Source organism: Epinephelus fuscoguttatus, linkage group LG11, assembly GCF_011397635.1.
Source record: "Epinephelus fuscoguttatus linkage group LG11, E.fuscoguttatus.final_Chr_v1".
Taxonomy (NCBI): Eukaryota; Metazoa; Chordata; class Actinopteri; order Perciformes; family Serranidae; genus Epinephelus; species Epinephelus fuscoguttatus.
In genome coordinates this window covers 29,649,355-29,666,074 of record NC_064762.1, presented here as the reverse complement: position 1 = coordinate 29,666,074, position 16,720 = coordinate 29,649,355, and the positions used below count along the sequence as shown (strand labels likewise).

Here is a 16,720-nt window from a genome sequence, read left to right as displayed (position 1 = left end):
ATCATTTGTTCTATAAAATGTCTGAAAATGGTGAGAAATGGCCATTACAACTACTTTAAAGCCCAGGAATTACTCAGTTTACACTGACCATGTTTGCATGCACAATAGGGTCGTGCAGTATACCAGTTTTAAGGTGTATCGTGGTATGAAAATTGAAAGTTATCATACCGTATACATTTGCTTATCTACGGTATTGGGAAAAAATGCAGCCATACCGAGCATCTCCTTACCTTCTCAACTGCCAGTCAAGACTTTTTACACATACTTCTGTTTGGGGGAAAAAAAAAAAAAGTTTCAGTTCTAACAAAGTAGGTCTTAAATCAAAAATCCTTCTGTTTTCATTCCTTTAAAAGTCAGTTACTGATGATAATACTTACGATAATAATTGTGTAAAACCGTATACCGTGATACTGTAAAACCGTGGTAGTTTCTGAGGACGCTTATTGTACAGTGAAAATCTCATACTGTCAAAACCATAATGCACAAAATAGTTTTTGCCCTTGCTCCAAAAAAGGAAAATAGTTGTATACATGGCTAATGAAAATGAATATTCCACTAATATTCCTGTTCAAATGCAGCTGTGCAAACTGTGATTAACATGCCCTTGGGGCGGCAGTAGCTCAGTCTATAGGGACTTGGGTTGGAAACCCGGGGGGTTGTCGGCTCAAGTCCCCGTTTGGACCAAATATGGAGCGTGGACTGGTAACTGGAGAGGTGCCAGTTCACCTCCTGGGCACTGCTGAGGTGCCCTTGAGCAAGGCACTAAACCCCCAGCTGCTCAGTGCGCCTGTTGGCAGACTTGTTGAAACATGCAAGCACAGCCTCCCCCTTTGATTCCTTTAAAAACCCTCTTGAAAAGCTCTGCTTTGTGATATTTGCACGTATCGACCACTTTTCAAACAGGAAATAGCGGCCAAAGACTGTGCGACAGTGAAGACGCATAATCTGAATTCATGTCCAAAGAACACTATAAAAACCTGAATAGTGCGGCATATCCCACATTACTACATTCAGAATAAGGCCTACTATGGAATAAACAAACAGAATATGCTTTTCACATGATCCGTATCAAATTAACAAATATTGTCATATTTGGTATAATAGGGGAATATTAGTGTACATGTAAATGTAGTTGCTGATATAAAACAGGTAAAATGGCAAATTATCATAACAGAGAAGCTGGAACCAACAAATATTTTGCATTATTGATGGAAAAAAAATCACTTAAACGATTAATTGATTATCAAAACTGTTGCTGATTCATTTCAGTTGACTAATAGCTTATTTGGTTTAGTTCTAGTCTCAGAATCATTTGTGGCTACAGCCTTTCACACACAACCTGTATAACTTAACAGTAAGTATGTTATCAGTCACACAGCAGCATATCCATCATATCAGCCATGGACATCATTACCTGGAGCAGATCTTGTGTAAAATAAAAAGACAGTATCCATAAAGACTCCCCGTCTCCCTGTGTGTCGGTGCATGTTTAGTGCTCGGGGGTCTTTTAAACCATTTAATGCAGCTTTAACAGTTAACCGACACACTTAAACACACACACACATGCACACATATAATGCTCTCCAGGAGTGTGAGTTTATGCTGACATTATAGATGCTGGAGCCTGTGGCCTGGTCCATTCAGATCACTGCGTCAGCTGCCTCTGGGGCTCTGCTGATAGAAGACTGTATGAATGAGATTAATGGCGATCCTATCTGCCACATCCATCATACACAGAAACCTGGTTATGTCTGTGTGTATGTGTGTGTATGGGTGTGTGTGTTTATCTGTCTGTTTCTGGCCAGCGGTGCAGGCTAATCTGATTAAACACTGCACCAGTCTAAGATCATAGCAATTCCGTAGAGCACACATCTCGGAAATAAACACTCACGCATTTTATTATATCACAGTCGACACAACATTTGTACATCCCATTAGGCCTTGCGATATGGGGCATATCTTCTCTATGGCATAATGTAACATGAGGGTTGGCTGGTATTTGTGTCTGTAGTGTGATAATGATATTTTTCAGTGATTCTGGTGTAGTATACCTTAGAATGTAGCAATTTTCTGCAAATAACTTGGGCGTCATACTGAATTTTATTGTTCCCAGTCTTAAATCACCACATATCTCATCTGAATAAAATGAAATAACATACTTTTACTCTAACTCGCCCAAATTGTATTTGATCAGACACAAACATCAGCTGCATTATTTACCTATAATTCAATGTTTGACACTACCTAGAGTTGAAAAAGGCACACACAACTGCCCTTATTTTGATTTAAAAGTGCCATTATGGAGGAGCTCATGCAGAGTCATTCACGTGTTAATATTTAAATGAAATACAGTGTATAAGGTGACAACAGACTCTACGGTATTACACTTGACTTGGTTTTACAATGAAGAAAAATTTCCACTGCAGTTTGAACATAAAAAGCCATATAAAACTTGACATTTCCATTCTTTCTCCCTTTACTCCATTGCTTCATGGCCCACGGTTTCCATTTTATTTTGTAGCCATGGGTCATTGGATCCAGCTTCCAAAGAGCTACTCCATCAGCCCCCTGCTTCCAACCATAGGTTATAGTTATTGGAGAGAAAGGTTGCAGAGCGCTCACATTTGGAGATACCAACTCTTAAACACACACACACACACACACACACACACACACACACATACTATACATATTATACTGAGTTTTTGAACAGGATTTTCATGATTTTAGAGATACTGTTGTCTACAGTCTAAATTTGACCAATGCACAAAAAGATGCACCAATCCAGCTTTTTCAGTTTCGATACCAATCCCGATTCTGTGGCTCTGAGTATCAGCCAATACCCAATACCAACCCGATACCATGGTTGATCTAAAAAGCTGTATACCTTTACATGTAGAACAGAAAAGACTAGAGGCATCAGGCATTGATGACTACACAGTTCTTTCCGAAGATAAAATGAAACAAGATGAAACAGATTAATGCAATGATGATGATGTACTATTTATTTTTAACAAAAATAAACAATTATGCAACAGCAGTTGAAATAGTGTGAAATACCTCCACACAGCAGATTCTTTCCTTCGCTCCATGACATATGACGTAGCCCGCGTAGCAATAGATTTAAAGGGAAAGGATCGCCTCAGGTATAGGTTGCATTTTCCGATACCCGATCCATCTATTTCGATGATATCAGGGCCGATATTTGATCCAGATATCAGATCGGTGCATCCCTATGCACAAACAAAAAAAGGCTCTAAAATGACAAATTCCATTTTTTTCCCAGCATGAAGGTCTAAACTGCTGCTTCAAAGCTTCCTTCACATTTAAAATTCTTGTTGGTTTTTTTCTATTTTTTTTTTATTGTTAGAAACAGGTCCCCAGCTCCCAGAAAAAAATACAGAGGACATAACTTCAGCGTTCAGTGGTGTTATTGGTCTTAGATCTTTCAAATTAAAAAGCATAGCATAAGCATATGTTGCATCGCCAAAAGCAAGTCAACATTTTCACTCATCTAGTAAAATACCTTCATATCTACAAGTTAGCAAGGTACCAACATTGATGTTCCCCAGAGGATGAATCTTACTGACTTTGGTGATCTCTTGACATTTGTTCTAGTGTCAGGAGCAAATCAGAATTTCAATTCATCCAACAGTTTTTTTTTAACCAAATACGTTGGAAATTAGTTACGTCAGCCTTAATGTGCTTTGTGTTTAGTTCTAATTGGCACTTGGTTGCAAATTGTGCATTTCACATTTGCAACCAAGTGATAGAACAGAAAGTAATGTAAGGACTCAAATTTAAAATCCAAAGACTGTATTTTAAGGTTAAAACTTTTTTTTTCTTTTTTTTTTTGTTTGAAAAATAGTCAGGTTGACTAATCATGTGATAACACTTTTGAGGGTTTTTTTTGTTTGTTTTTGTTTTTTCCCTTTACATTTTTGGCCCCTACCCAACCCAAGGTCCCACATTCAGCTTTTCTGGATGCAATTAAAAACAAACAAAAATAATTCATAAATTAAATTAGAAATCTAAAAAAGAGAAATGACAATTAAATTCATAAATGACAATAGATAATTAACCCCTCCTTTTTAACATAGTGGTTAAGTCAGTGATAAAACGAAAAAAATGATGTTAAGCGACTACACTGTAAAATATTTGACATATTGCAGGTTGGAAGTGGGCATTTCTGTAGGCTTTCGATAAATAGCTCTGTTGTCAGACATCATTTTGAGCCACTGACCTCGAGTCTATTTTGCAGGCAGAAAAATACCCTTCATGAGCTCAACTGTTCTATAAGGGCAGACAGGAAAATTAATTTTGAACTGGCCCTTGAGAGGTGGGGGAGGGATGGAGATGGTAAAGGTCCATTTAACCAAGTGAAAAATGACCAGTGAATCGCTTTATAGTTTCCTGCTTCTTTCGGCCTGACATGATGAGCACTAATTGAATGCAGATTAGCTATCTTACGTGACCATGGGTGGAAATAATGTCCATGAGATTCAGTATCATCTGAAAGGGTTAAAGGTGAAATTGGCTAAGACAGGGTTAAAGGGTGTGTGTGTGTGTGTGTGTGTGTGTGTGTGTGTGTGTGTGTGTGTGTGTGTGTTTATCCCAGTCTCTCTCCACCAGCCCACTGCTGTTCTCGACAGATAATTATAAATGGCTTTTGTCTGTCCAGTCGCCAGAATGAATGAGGAAGTGAATGAGAAGAGGAGGCTGTTAAAGCTGCAGAATTAGAGGAGGAGGGAGGGGAAAAAAAGACAAAAGGGGGAATGTGAGACTGCGTAGTGAACGCACATAATTTACAGCGCCGTTCTCCATCAGACAAGGATCTATAATTGAAATGACAAAGAAGATGCATCACCGAGCCAGTTGTTAGTGTTGGAAGCTATGAATTTTAGGTCTAGTAGCTGACACCTCGTGTATCCAGACTCTGTCAATCATCAAGGACTCACTTGGGATCGGGAGGGGAATGAGCTGGAGGGGTCACGGGAAGGCCAGGATAAAGCGCTTTAGTGTGTGTTGTACTTTTATTCACCAGTCTTTTGTCAGTCAGTCTTCATTTCAAATGCATTCACCCTAAACTATGTTCAGGTTAGGGTTTAAAATGTAAGGGTTTTCTGGTAAGGTTGAGACTAGCTTTATGTGAGGGTAACATCAGCTATTTCATGTTAATTTTATGCCACTTTAACATGAAAATCCTGAGTACGATGCAAACAGTTGGTCACTAGCAAATACTGGTCATCACTTTTTTCACCACACAAAAGTTCCGCCCCGGTGTGCAAACTTCCATAAGAACCCATGAGATCAACTTTTATATTTTTCCACGAGAGTAATCCGCCCAGATATTCACCCTCAATGAGAATGGACTTTTGTACTTCTATTACTTTTGTACTTCTATTACATTACTTTTTGGAACCAATACTGTGCTTTTTACTCTACTACATTTATCTCACAAACTTTCGACTAGATACTTCACAGATTTTTTAAATTATTAATACAAAGTTCTGTCAGCTAATAAATATGATGTATTACTGTAGGTTAAACTACCCAGAAGTCTATAAAGTAGTTAAAATTGGCTCCACCTTTACCAGCTACAACTTAAAAGAGATGAAACATTAATGCATCATTATTACACGGCTCTATTAAATGCTGTATTCTGATTGGTCAGTAGCGGCATTCTGCGGTCTGATAGTACTGTGTAATGACCGCTGCTAGTAGCAACGGTCATTACACACAGTTGCTATGTAGCCCAGCGTTGCTAGGGATGCTGCCCTGCAACACTGCAGCTGTCAAACAACTTCTGAGGGAAAAAACAAACAGAAGTGGCTGATTTTAACGGATGCCGCTGAAGAAAAAGAATACCTACGGACTTTCTCTGCCAAAAACAAAAGACGGATTTGAATACACACTCGGCAGTCATGCTTAATGACATTTTACGCGAGTTTTGTTCAGTCCACTAAGCCTGGGTGAGTACAAAACTTTCACCAAAAGTTGTCGAATCCGGTCGGTTTTAATGCACTTCGCAGAGGCAGACAACATTATTTATTTAACTGATAATTAGCCGTGTAATAAGCGGGATAATGTATAATGAGCCGGTGAATACTGGGAAAATAACTCCCTTCAGGGGAATGAAACCCCTCCGTTGCGCGTCAGGGTTCTATTCCCCTGTCGGGAGTTATTTTCCCAGTATTCACCGGCTCATTATACATTATCCCTTACATAATTATAATCCAGTTATATATGTTATTCTGAAATGGGCCATTCTGCATTATGAGTACTTCTACTATATTGTGGTGAAGAGCTGTAACGATCAGTTGATTGTTCAAGGAGGCTTCGGGCTGTTGGTTGGACAAAAGAAGCAAACTGGAAATGTCACTTTGGGTCCAGGGAAATTGTGATGAGTATTTATTGTAATTTTTTGATATTTTATAGACTAAACATGATTAATCGTGAAAATAATCACCAGATAAGTCAATAATGAAAATAATCATAGTGGTTGTTTTTCTTCTACTAAGTGTGCGCCGCCCTGCAAAAAAAGACAGTAAAATGAATTAATAAAATACATTTGATACTTTAAGTATTTTTTGATGCTATTACTTTTGTGCCTTTACACAAGATGTAATGCAGCAATTTAACTTGTATATTTACACTGTGGTGTTGTAGCTTTTACTTACATGAGAGATCTGGGTACTTCTTTCATCACTGGTTGTTTGAATCCATGAACTAATCTATAGGTAGGGTTATCATTTTCCAGGTCATAAAATGTGGTTGCTGCAGTTTCCCTTCAGTTGACTGCTTTGGCACACTTGAACGCTCATTCTACCACCTACCACTCCACCAAATTCCATTGTCAAATTCACCACTTTAAAGTTCCTGTAGATGTTTATAAGTTACTTTTCCAGATAATAACCAGTTAGGCTACCTTTTTAACTTCACATGAACCTCTCTTTATATCGACATAAATAAGATCCACAGCACAGCAGTTATTTAAAAAGAAAATGTCTCACTTTTACAGCTGGTACTCCTGTTACTCCCATTATTTCCATCTTCCAAAACAGTCGTGAAGAACACCAGGAGGAAATGCCAGCAGTTGAGTTTTCGTCAACCCAAAAGTATGACTGGTGTGTTAACTGCACGCCAAGTTAATCAAAGGACAGAAAGCGAAATTGTCTTCTAAGTTACTGGTGGCAGACAAGCAATGTAGCATGTAAAAGGCTATTTTTAAACTGAGTCCAGCGCAGGGCTGACTCTGCACCAGGGCTAACGATACATTGCATCACTTCCAACAAACTTCACGGAGAACAGAACGGGCAAAACGGCATCCTGGATCTGTTTTAACAACATATTCACCAGTCTAGCTCAGCTAAAAACACAAAGACACTGAACCCTTCAGCACATTAGCATGTCCTTCACTACTGAGCCTGTTTGTAACCGGTCATGACAAGGTTATTTTTACTTCACCTGTTTAGCTAACATTAGTAGTTTTGATAACAGACACTCGACTATCCTGCTGTTACGACAAACTTTGAACTAACCACAGACACTAGCCCCATTCATGGACTCATCCCCGCTACAGCTCACAGCGGTACCCTGCAGAATTAATATTGGGGAAACACTGGAATGGATATTTTACTTTATTTTTGGCCTGGTAGAGGTTTCCATAGGCCTGGTGGCCCACCAGGCCTGTGCAGTTATTAGGGAAGGATTGCTGTGTGTTAAGCATGGAGAATAATGAGAACCATGTTGTCAAAATTTGCCATTATTTCTTTATTTTGTCATTTTATAAAAAGTAAATGCAGGTATGTTAGTAACTGAGAAGAGAGAAATGTGAGTCTGAGAAGGCGAGAGGTTGTCAACAGTATCTCGTTACCGAAACAAAATATAAATTCTGCTGTCAGTTTGGTAACCTGGCAGTTTCAGACCTGTCCAAGACTCAGCTCAGTGTTGTGAGGCCATGCTGAATAACATGAGTTGGCGTATTCTCACTGATGGCAAGCTAGGGTTCATCCAGGGTCTGATCACTGAGAGGGAAAAGAGTAGGGCTTGATTTAAGACACAAGACCTATATAAAAGTATGAGTGTGTGTTTTTCTGAGGCAGAGGTGAGTTGATGGAGGGTGTGGAAGAGTGAGGAGGACACCATATTGATCTGAGCTCTCTGTAATCTAAACTGGAGGAGGAGAGGAAACTAATGATGGGTGAACAGTCTGACACCTTTTTTTTGTTATTGGATTTTACATCTATTAAGCACAACAGTGATTGTCAAGGCAGGCACGGCAGAATTACTTCTAAAGTGGTGCTTAACATCCAGCAATTTTTTACCACATCAGGGGAGGGGCTCGAGAGATGGTGATAGCAGTTGTTGCATTGGTCTGTCTTTTGGCCCTGTCTAACCCCAACACAATTTCAGACCAACATTGTTATTATTTTCAGCCAGTGCCCACGTTGTGTAAGTAGCAAATATTTTTGCATGCGTGGGTGTGTAGGTCCTAAAATGAGGTGGGGTCAGGTGCATTGTTGCCGCATTGCTATTTTGAGGCGGCAGAAAGCGATTCCGCCATTAACCCACAAACCCTGGTCTAACGTCAGAATGGTGTAGTATTTTCCTGCTATTTAAATGGGTCATTACTCAGACGGTAAGGTGCGCTTACACAATGCATGCACACCCTGCTTGTTACACACACAGGGACACATGGATGGGTTGTGGGTGGGCGAAATAATACATTATTGACTGGGAACATATTGATTACATTCTTCATCATGTGAACATAGCAGAGCTGCTATCTTGCTCCCCTTTATGAGAGAAAGATGCTGTGTGTATATACGCATGAGGAGCAGCGTAATGTCATTGATCATTTTAGAAGTTAAAAGTTCAGTTTCATGTCCTCCATCAAATCTGTAACTACAGTTTTTAGTTTTGCTGCTTAAATGTCCCACGATATTTACTACAGTGACATCACTGCTCATACTGCATTACTCTCAGCAGAAAACCGCTCGCCTCTCCAATTTGCCAAATCCAGCATACAAATAGCAGTGGTCCAGGTGCAGGTGTACCTGGCTTTTAAAGGTAATGGAAGATGACATTCTGAGTGGTTGAATTCACAGTATGCCCAAAATACAACTGTGATTTATGAAGGGAATAAATACAACCCTTTTACCCCGGGCGCCTTACTTAGTTTGCACCCAACGAAAATGGAGGTAGACACTCCCTAAATGCACTTGTTTACTCTGTCAAGTTTATAACTACAGTTTTTTAGTTTTGCTGCAGTGGCATTACTGTTCTCACTGCATTACTCTCAGCAGAAAACCACTTGCTACTCTAATTTGCCAAACCTGCCACATTAATAGCAGTGGGATGGGAGATGACACTCTGCTTGGTTGAATTCACTTGACCGCAAAAACACGCCTATAATTGATTAAGTAAATAAGATGTGCCTTATGTTGTGCCAAGATTAAGCACCCTTTTACGAGCAAAATGAAGATGGACACACCCTAGATGCACTTGTTGCACATTTGCTTGTAGCACATTTTTCCTTTGTTGTTTGCACCAGTGGAGGTGAAACAAAACTCAAATGACTGCAACACAATGTTTCTATATTTACATTCAACATATTTTTTGTTGCCTGTAAATGCTCAATGTGAAGGTCATTGCATCCTATCATTAGTTTGAATTATCATTACCAATAAACACATACTTAGTGTGATTTATGTTTCTCTCCACAGGAACAGCCAGTGAACAGTTGCCAATATACCAGGTAGGTTCCCATTGAAATTGTTTCTGTCTCTTTCTCTGTTCACCTCGTTAAATTCTGCTTATCTACACATTAGATTATGAAATGCCTTCTATACTGTATGTAGTATGTGACATTGGGCATCAGGGAAATATGAAACCCAACCTGACTGTTTACATTGTTGTACCGTTGACATTTGTTTGTTGTGTGCAGGCAGAAGGAGTGTTAACTCTGAAGCTGGGTGCATTGAAAGCTCTTCGACATGAAAGGAGTGGACAAGTCCTGTCTATGGATTGGCTGCCTGAAAAACCACACAACATAATGGCTATTGGATTCTATGATGGTATGAATTGATTTCCCTGAGATGCTCTTGATTAATCTGTTCGATGTTCGAAAGAACAAACAAATGCACATTTTAGATAACCTCAGGTTTATTTTCATGCCTCTTTATTCTTGCCACTGATTAATTTGTTTTCCAACAAATAGTGCTTCTGTCTTGTGCAAATTAAAAGGATTTAATTTGAGCCCTTATTTTCTGTTGTTGTCTCATGTATTACATTCTCTCTCCCCAGGTGTAGTAGGTCTGTGGGATCTGTGCACGAAGTCGGCGCTGTTGCGGGTGCGAGAGTCAAGCACGTCGCTCAGCCTGCTGCCCTATCGATGCCTCCTGGCTCACGACCATGCCGTCAGGGCCCTGGCCTTCTGTCCTGCCTCCAGGTAGACACTTTCACTGTGATCCCACCCGTATGCTGATGCTGCATTTACATGATGTCACATTTGTCATCATTAGTCATGTGTGAATGTGTGGTGAAGGACGACATTCCCGTTTTTCAACTTGGTATCTATGTATTAATCATAGTATAAGATTCCTACATAGACTAGTGCCTTTTTATAACTGTCTGTTGAAGGAAAGCTTTGTTTATTCTTTCAGCTTTGATTAGTCTGCAGATAAAATATTGTGACTTCAGAATCATTTATCTTGCATCTGCCCAGCTTGTCACTGCATGATACAGAATTTAGATGACTAGTGCATGAGAGTAATTAGAAGTGTAAATGTTATATGACTGTGTCAGTCCATAACAGGTACTTAAGAATAATGTTGGAAATCAGCAAAATTGAAAAGTGGATCAAAAGCACCCATTGTTGGCTAAAAACCTACTTTCTATTGTTGCAGCAGCTTCAAATGATTTCAATTCACAAGCACATTCAAGTGGTTATGGGGTTTTTTCCTCACATGACATGTTTCAGGGCAAATCCAATTTATTTGTATAACCCCAATCATAAAAAAACACCCCCATGAAGAAATTTTATGGGGAAAATCATGACAAACCTTGGGGAGGAGCATAGAAGAGAGAATGGATTGGACTGCAGGATTTCATTTGCTTTTTTATCCTTTCTCACTTATTCTAAACATCTACTTTAGTTTGGCAGTATTATTCACAGCCAGTTAAAAGGTGGGTGGTTAAAGGCAGCTCTGGTACTTGCAGCCAAAGGCAGCACAATAAATCCTGAAAGAAGAAATTTGTGCTTAATTTTGGCAGAACACCCCTTGTTCCACTGTGTTTAGGTACTAATTCAAAAAGTAGGGTACAAGGCCGGGCGTGCAGCCATGTCCTACCCGAGCCATTCAGAAGAGGTTACCTGACTTATGTCTGTTTGGCAACATCACTGACCTTCAGTTATCTGTCTTTCTTTTAGTTAGATCTTCCCTAAATACCTCAAAATCTCAATCTTCCTGTGAGGAATATTTATCTGGTTTAAGACCTTAAGACTATACAGCCTAGGAGAATTGAAAGATTATAATAAAATACCCATTTTTAGAAAAAGCAGGTATTGTTCTATTACACCTTTCAATGTCTTTTATGTTTTTGTAGGTATTAATTTTCCTTAATAACTAAGTCATAAACAATATCTGGCTGACTGCAGACAGCGGCTTGCACGTAAACCTGACAACAGCCAAATTTTATGTTGGTCTGTCATACACTTAATCACCATAGAATTAAGGTTAATAAGCGACAGCTGAGATTACCTGCCGCCGGTGACATTTGTAATTTAAACTTGTAAAACAGTTTGCAGCACCTAAAACGGAGGTGCTGCTTCCTCAGTATTTGGTACACACATAGCTTTCCTGTTTAGGAACAGGGAGGAGAGAGAACAGATTTTAGCAAAGTTTAAGACCTGGCTGTCAAAGCAGGGTCAGTCACCAGGACAACACTAACAGCTGAGGTGGGCAAAACACAGTAGTGTAGACTCAACAAAGCATTGGACTTTGATAAGCTGTTTATGTGCACAAAATACACTGTTTTTTGTTTTTTGTTTTTTGTTTTGTTTTTTTTTAATAGAAATGCATATTCCACTAGTTTTCCCATTCACATGCATCCAGTTAACTTGCCCTAACATGTCATTTATCATGTCAAAAAGTGGAACGGCTGATGCTTAGGCCAGGACTTTTTCCTCCATTGACAGACTTGTTCAACCATGTGAATACAGCCTCCCATTTATATTCCTTCATCCACCTTCTACACAAGTTCAGCTCTAGGATATTTTGCACATAATCCAAAAGCCTGTTGATATCCCAAGTTTTTCATAATGTTTGGAAGTCAGTTTGTTGCTTCTTCCTACCACATATGTGCTTTTCTTTTGGGCATTCATCTTTCCCACAGCATTACAAACTTTTGGGAAGTGATTTGTGTACAAAATATGCACAATGCACAGAGCTGACCATAAACTAGCAAGTGGCTGTGTGACGCAAACTGCAGTAAAAACCCCAATTGTGACGCATATTCTGAATGCACTGTATACATGTCCAAAGAATGCTATTAAAACCTGAATAGTATCAGCATCCTGCATGTCTTAAAAATTCTACATTTGCCAATTCGGAAAATATCCAAACCGAATATGCTGTTTACATGACCCATATCAAATTTGGAATATTTGGAATAAAAGTGGAATATTAATGCACATGTAAATGTACCTGCTGATCCTTTGGATCCTTGCTGTTGTGCATGATTTGAGCTAGTGGAAGCATGCATATATTGAACAGAAAGGGCACTAGAATGAACCCACGTGGGACTCCACATTATTTCTGCAAACTCAGATACAAGTTACTAAATAACAAGAGCATTTCCTGCTTTCTAAATATGATTAACTAAGGACTTAGGACTGTGTTAGAAAGTGCAACAAACCTTTCTAGCTATGTACTGTGGTCCGTGAAGTAAGGTCCAGTTTCCACAGACGGTGTTAAAATTATTGTCACCTAGGGTGTCTCCATGCAAAATTATGTTGTCCTTCCTAGCAAAATGCCAAATTAAACCACAGGGGAACTCCTTAATTCAGATAAACTCCTGTTCAACTTTGTTGATGTGAGTACATCCTAAATTCTGTATGTAGATGATTATGACTATGCACAGGGGTGAACTATGACTGGCCAGTATTCACATGTGATAAAAGGTCATAGCTCAACATTTTACCCAAAACCTCATGGAGATGGTTTCATCCCACGTAAATGCTTCTCTGCTCCATTAGTCAGGTGAAGTACGTATAGATGAGGAGAAAGACGAAAGGGTCATTTACATCACCTGTGTCTGCTACAAGGATTCACTAATATGCTGTGCAAGTCAGCATAAGGGCTAAAGCAATGTCCTGGGACAAAATTGGCTTTTTATTAACATCTGATATTGGCCAGTCAGTCAGAGTGTCGTCTACACCTGCTATTAAGGAGTTTCTTCCCTTAACAGCTCCGGTAACATCTGCAGTCATCAAAAATCTGCAGTATCGTCTTTTAAGGTGCTGACACCAAATTATTAACATGGCTTTTGGTGTCACATCATGTAAATGCCTTCACAAAGTCTCTTCTTCCTTGACATGCATATGGTTTTAGGAGAAATGCTGAAATTACAGCTCCTGGAGGAATGCTGAAAAACGTTTTTTAGAACATTTTGTTCAAAGTAGATCAACCATCAGCTCAAAATATGAGATATCAGCACCAGCTTTCAAACTCTGCTAAGGCTCTCCTGTATCAGTTTAATTTTATGTCTAACAACAGTTTTGAGTTAAAGCAACCCATTGCAACAATGACCCCTTTTAAGCACATAAAATTTTCTGCCATTACAACTTCTCTGTCCCTACTTGTCCTCCATAAAAATCAAGGGCAGAATCAATGCTGTTGGCAGGTTTCTCATTTTTAGATTTTATCACCTCCATCTTCATTTATTATGGTAGTTAGTTAAACTACAAAATAAATCATTTGCCGTCCATATTATTCACTAAAAGTTCTCAAAGACCACCAGAGTGATGTGTCTGTCGGTCAACAAACCATCTAGCATTAGTGTGTATGTGCACTTCATTTTACTGTACATTGTAGCCAGCACAGCACTGACTAACAGCTAATGCTAACAGATAATAATAACCCTCAGGTATACTTAAAGTACTTAAATACTTTAATGATCTCTGGACATTCAGAGAGGAGCAGCTTGTTCCATCATTTGTCAGGTGTTTTCGGACCAAACAGTTTGGACTCCACTAGAGAAACTGCCCACTGGTGAGCCCCCCCATGAGAACTACATGCCTCCAATGGCTTTTTTTCTGTTTGCATTGACACAGCCAACAGGACTACTGAAGTGACATATTGTAAACCAGCCAGTGGTTAGTATAGCAACTTCACTTTTGCTTTGACGAATTATAAACGCGTTATTTCCACTGTCACATACTCACTAAAGCCTGAACTCAACTTTTGGTCCATCTGTCCACGTTTTCCTCTATTTCTTGTTTCAAGCTGTGGTCAGTGTTTTGCTTTGTCTGTTTTTTACATGGCTATCAGGTTTTTAAAAAAAAAAGGCATTTGCCAGTGCAGCATTGGCTGTGTTTGACCAATCAATATACATTTATGACATCTGGACCAATAACTGTACTTTTCCATTGCTCATGGTTCGTGGTCCTAGTACTGGGAGAGTATCTACTCTGAAATAGGAGTTAAAAACATTTCTCAACGGTGTTCTAGACACTACAATCATTTTCAGTTCTTGCGGTGCAGACATATCAAGAAGATGGGGTTCTTAGAGCTATGAAAAAAGTTTGTCTTTAGATCAGTTCATATCATATCTGATATGTTAAGCTTTAACAAGACTCACCAGCACTGGGTCATTATTACCAACAACAACAAGCCATGTTTTTTAGTCCATTGTTGGTTATTTACTGTGCTTGAGCTTCACACATTTGAGTGGATTTTCTGTAAAGGCAGGTGTAAAAAGGTATTAAACTAAGGTTGAACCACGTACATGAATAAGATTAATCCTCCAGAGAGAGTCACCCTCCTGGCAGACTCCAGAGGACACATATCTTGTCTGGATCACTGCTTTTTAATTACACAGCCATGTTGAAAGAGATAAAATTACCCCTCTCTCTCGCTCTCTCTGTTCCACCTCTACTTTTTCTTTTCTTTTTTTTCCTCACCTGAACAGTTTGTCATCTTCTCTCTACATTCATACACCACTGTTTTTGTCACAATGAAATCTGGCTGTATTGATTGCTCTTTCCTCATTTGTTCTATGGCAGACACCACTGTCAGATTTGATCAATGTAAGGGGAAAGATGCATTCCATGTCTGTGTTGACGCTCTGCATTACAAGTAAATTCACATATTCAGTAGAGCAGATATTAGCTCATCCGAGATACATCATTATCAGTCTTACACATCAGCGAATAAATGACAAGAAATTTAAGTAAAGAAGAGATAGAAGAAATGTTTTATAACAATCTCACTAAAAACTAAAGATAAGTTTTATTTTCAACTGTGAAAAGTCTTGCCCAGTATGTTTCTTGTCACAATTGTCAAAAGAAAAATAAAATGGAAACCAAATACCAATATTGGTATCAAAAGTCCTGTATTGGACTCTCAGGATAAGCTCTCTTTCTGTTTTTCCTCTCAGGTACCTGTTGGTGACAGCAGGAGAAGACCGCTATATTAAGACATGGGATCTGAGGAGGCTCTACAATCCCATCACTGTTCAGAAACGCTATCTGACCAATGAGATCTACTGGCCATTGAATGCACCGGGCCTCCTGTTGGCTCAGGAGAACGCCTATGCAGCGTAAGACAGCTTCTTCTTTTTTCCCCTGTCTTAATGTCTGTAAATATCATAAAAGTAACTGCTACAAACTATGGTAAACCATGACTAGTAAAGTGACTTCGAAAATTAGTGGGCTTCCCCGTTAAATGCACTGAGGGAGTGTACTTGTCGGCCACGCTGAGATTTCAACATGTCTCACCATGTCTTTCCTTTCCTTTCTCACTTATTTTTGTTGGATTTTTTTTATTTAGGTATGGTTCACAAGGAGTCCATTACTTTGACCATTATATGCGAGCAATCTTTGCGATTCCTAGGACAGCCTCTCTGTGGGTGAGTGTGTTGTAATCTTTCATCTTTCATTCATTGGCATCCTCTATATTAGCCAGGGACTACAAGATTGATTAGCTTGGCTCGTTAGGAAGTCATTGTTGTGTTTCATGTTGACAAGGATGTTTCTGGGCTTGTGTGCTTATCATGGAGCATTTATGACAAACACTTTGACAAAATCTCCCACAAAGCCCTTCTGTGCAGAGTTTGCATGTTCTCCCCGTGTCAGCGTGGGTGTTCTCGGGGTACTCCGGCTTCCTCCCACAATCCAAAGACATGCAGGTTAATTGGTGATTCTAAATTGCCCATAAGTGTGAATGATTGTCTGTCTCTATGTGTCAGCCCTTTGATAGTCTGGCGATGCCCAATGTTAGCTGGGATAGGCTCCAGCGACCCCCAACAGGATAAGCGGTTACAGAAAATGAATGAATGAATGAATGAATGCTTGGTGCTGAAATTATCTCTCATAACTACTTTTGATTCCCTTAAACTCATTGTAAGTAATTGGGAACCAATTTTCTCCACTAAAGGTCACAGGGAGTTTATATTGAGCCCACAACAATATCACATTACAGTGTGATTCTTAGTA

The 16,720-nt window shown here is 39.3% G+C and overlaps 1 protein-coding gene across 5 annotated transcripts in view; it reads left to right on the top strand.

The window, feature by feature from the left end:
* gtf3c2 (general transcription factor IIIC, polypeptide 2, beta) overlaps positions 1-16,720 on the top strand; it is a 33,799-nt gene that overhangs the window by 9,336 nt on the left and 7,743 nt on the right. For all 5 annotated transcript variants that reach the window (XR_007450399.1, XR_007450400.1, XR_007450398.1 and 2 more), the window contains exons 12-16: positions 9,729-9,760; positions 9,950-10,079; positions 10,309-10,453; positions 15,664-15,825; positions 16,056-16,134. Coding sequence is in view for 2 of the 5 variants with exons in the window: in XM_049590414.1 (XP_049446371.1) it covers positions 9,729-9,760; positions 9,950-10,079; positions 10,309-10,453; positions 15,664-15,825; positions 16,056-16,134 (548 nt within the window). In the remaining 3 variants the exon portion in view is untranslated. The remainder of the gene's footprint in view (positions 1-9,728; positions 9,761-9,949; positions 10,080-10,308; positions 10,454-15,663; positions 15,826-16,055; positions 16,135-16,720) is intronic.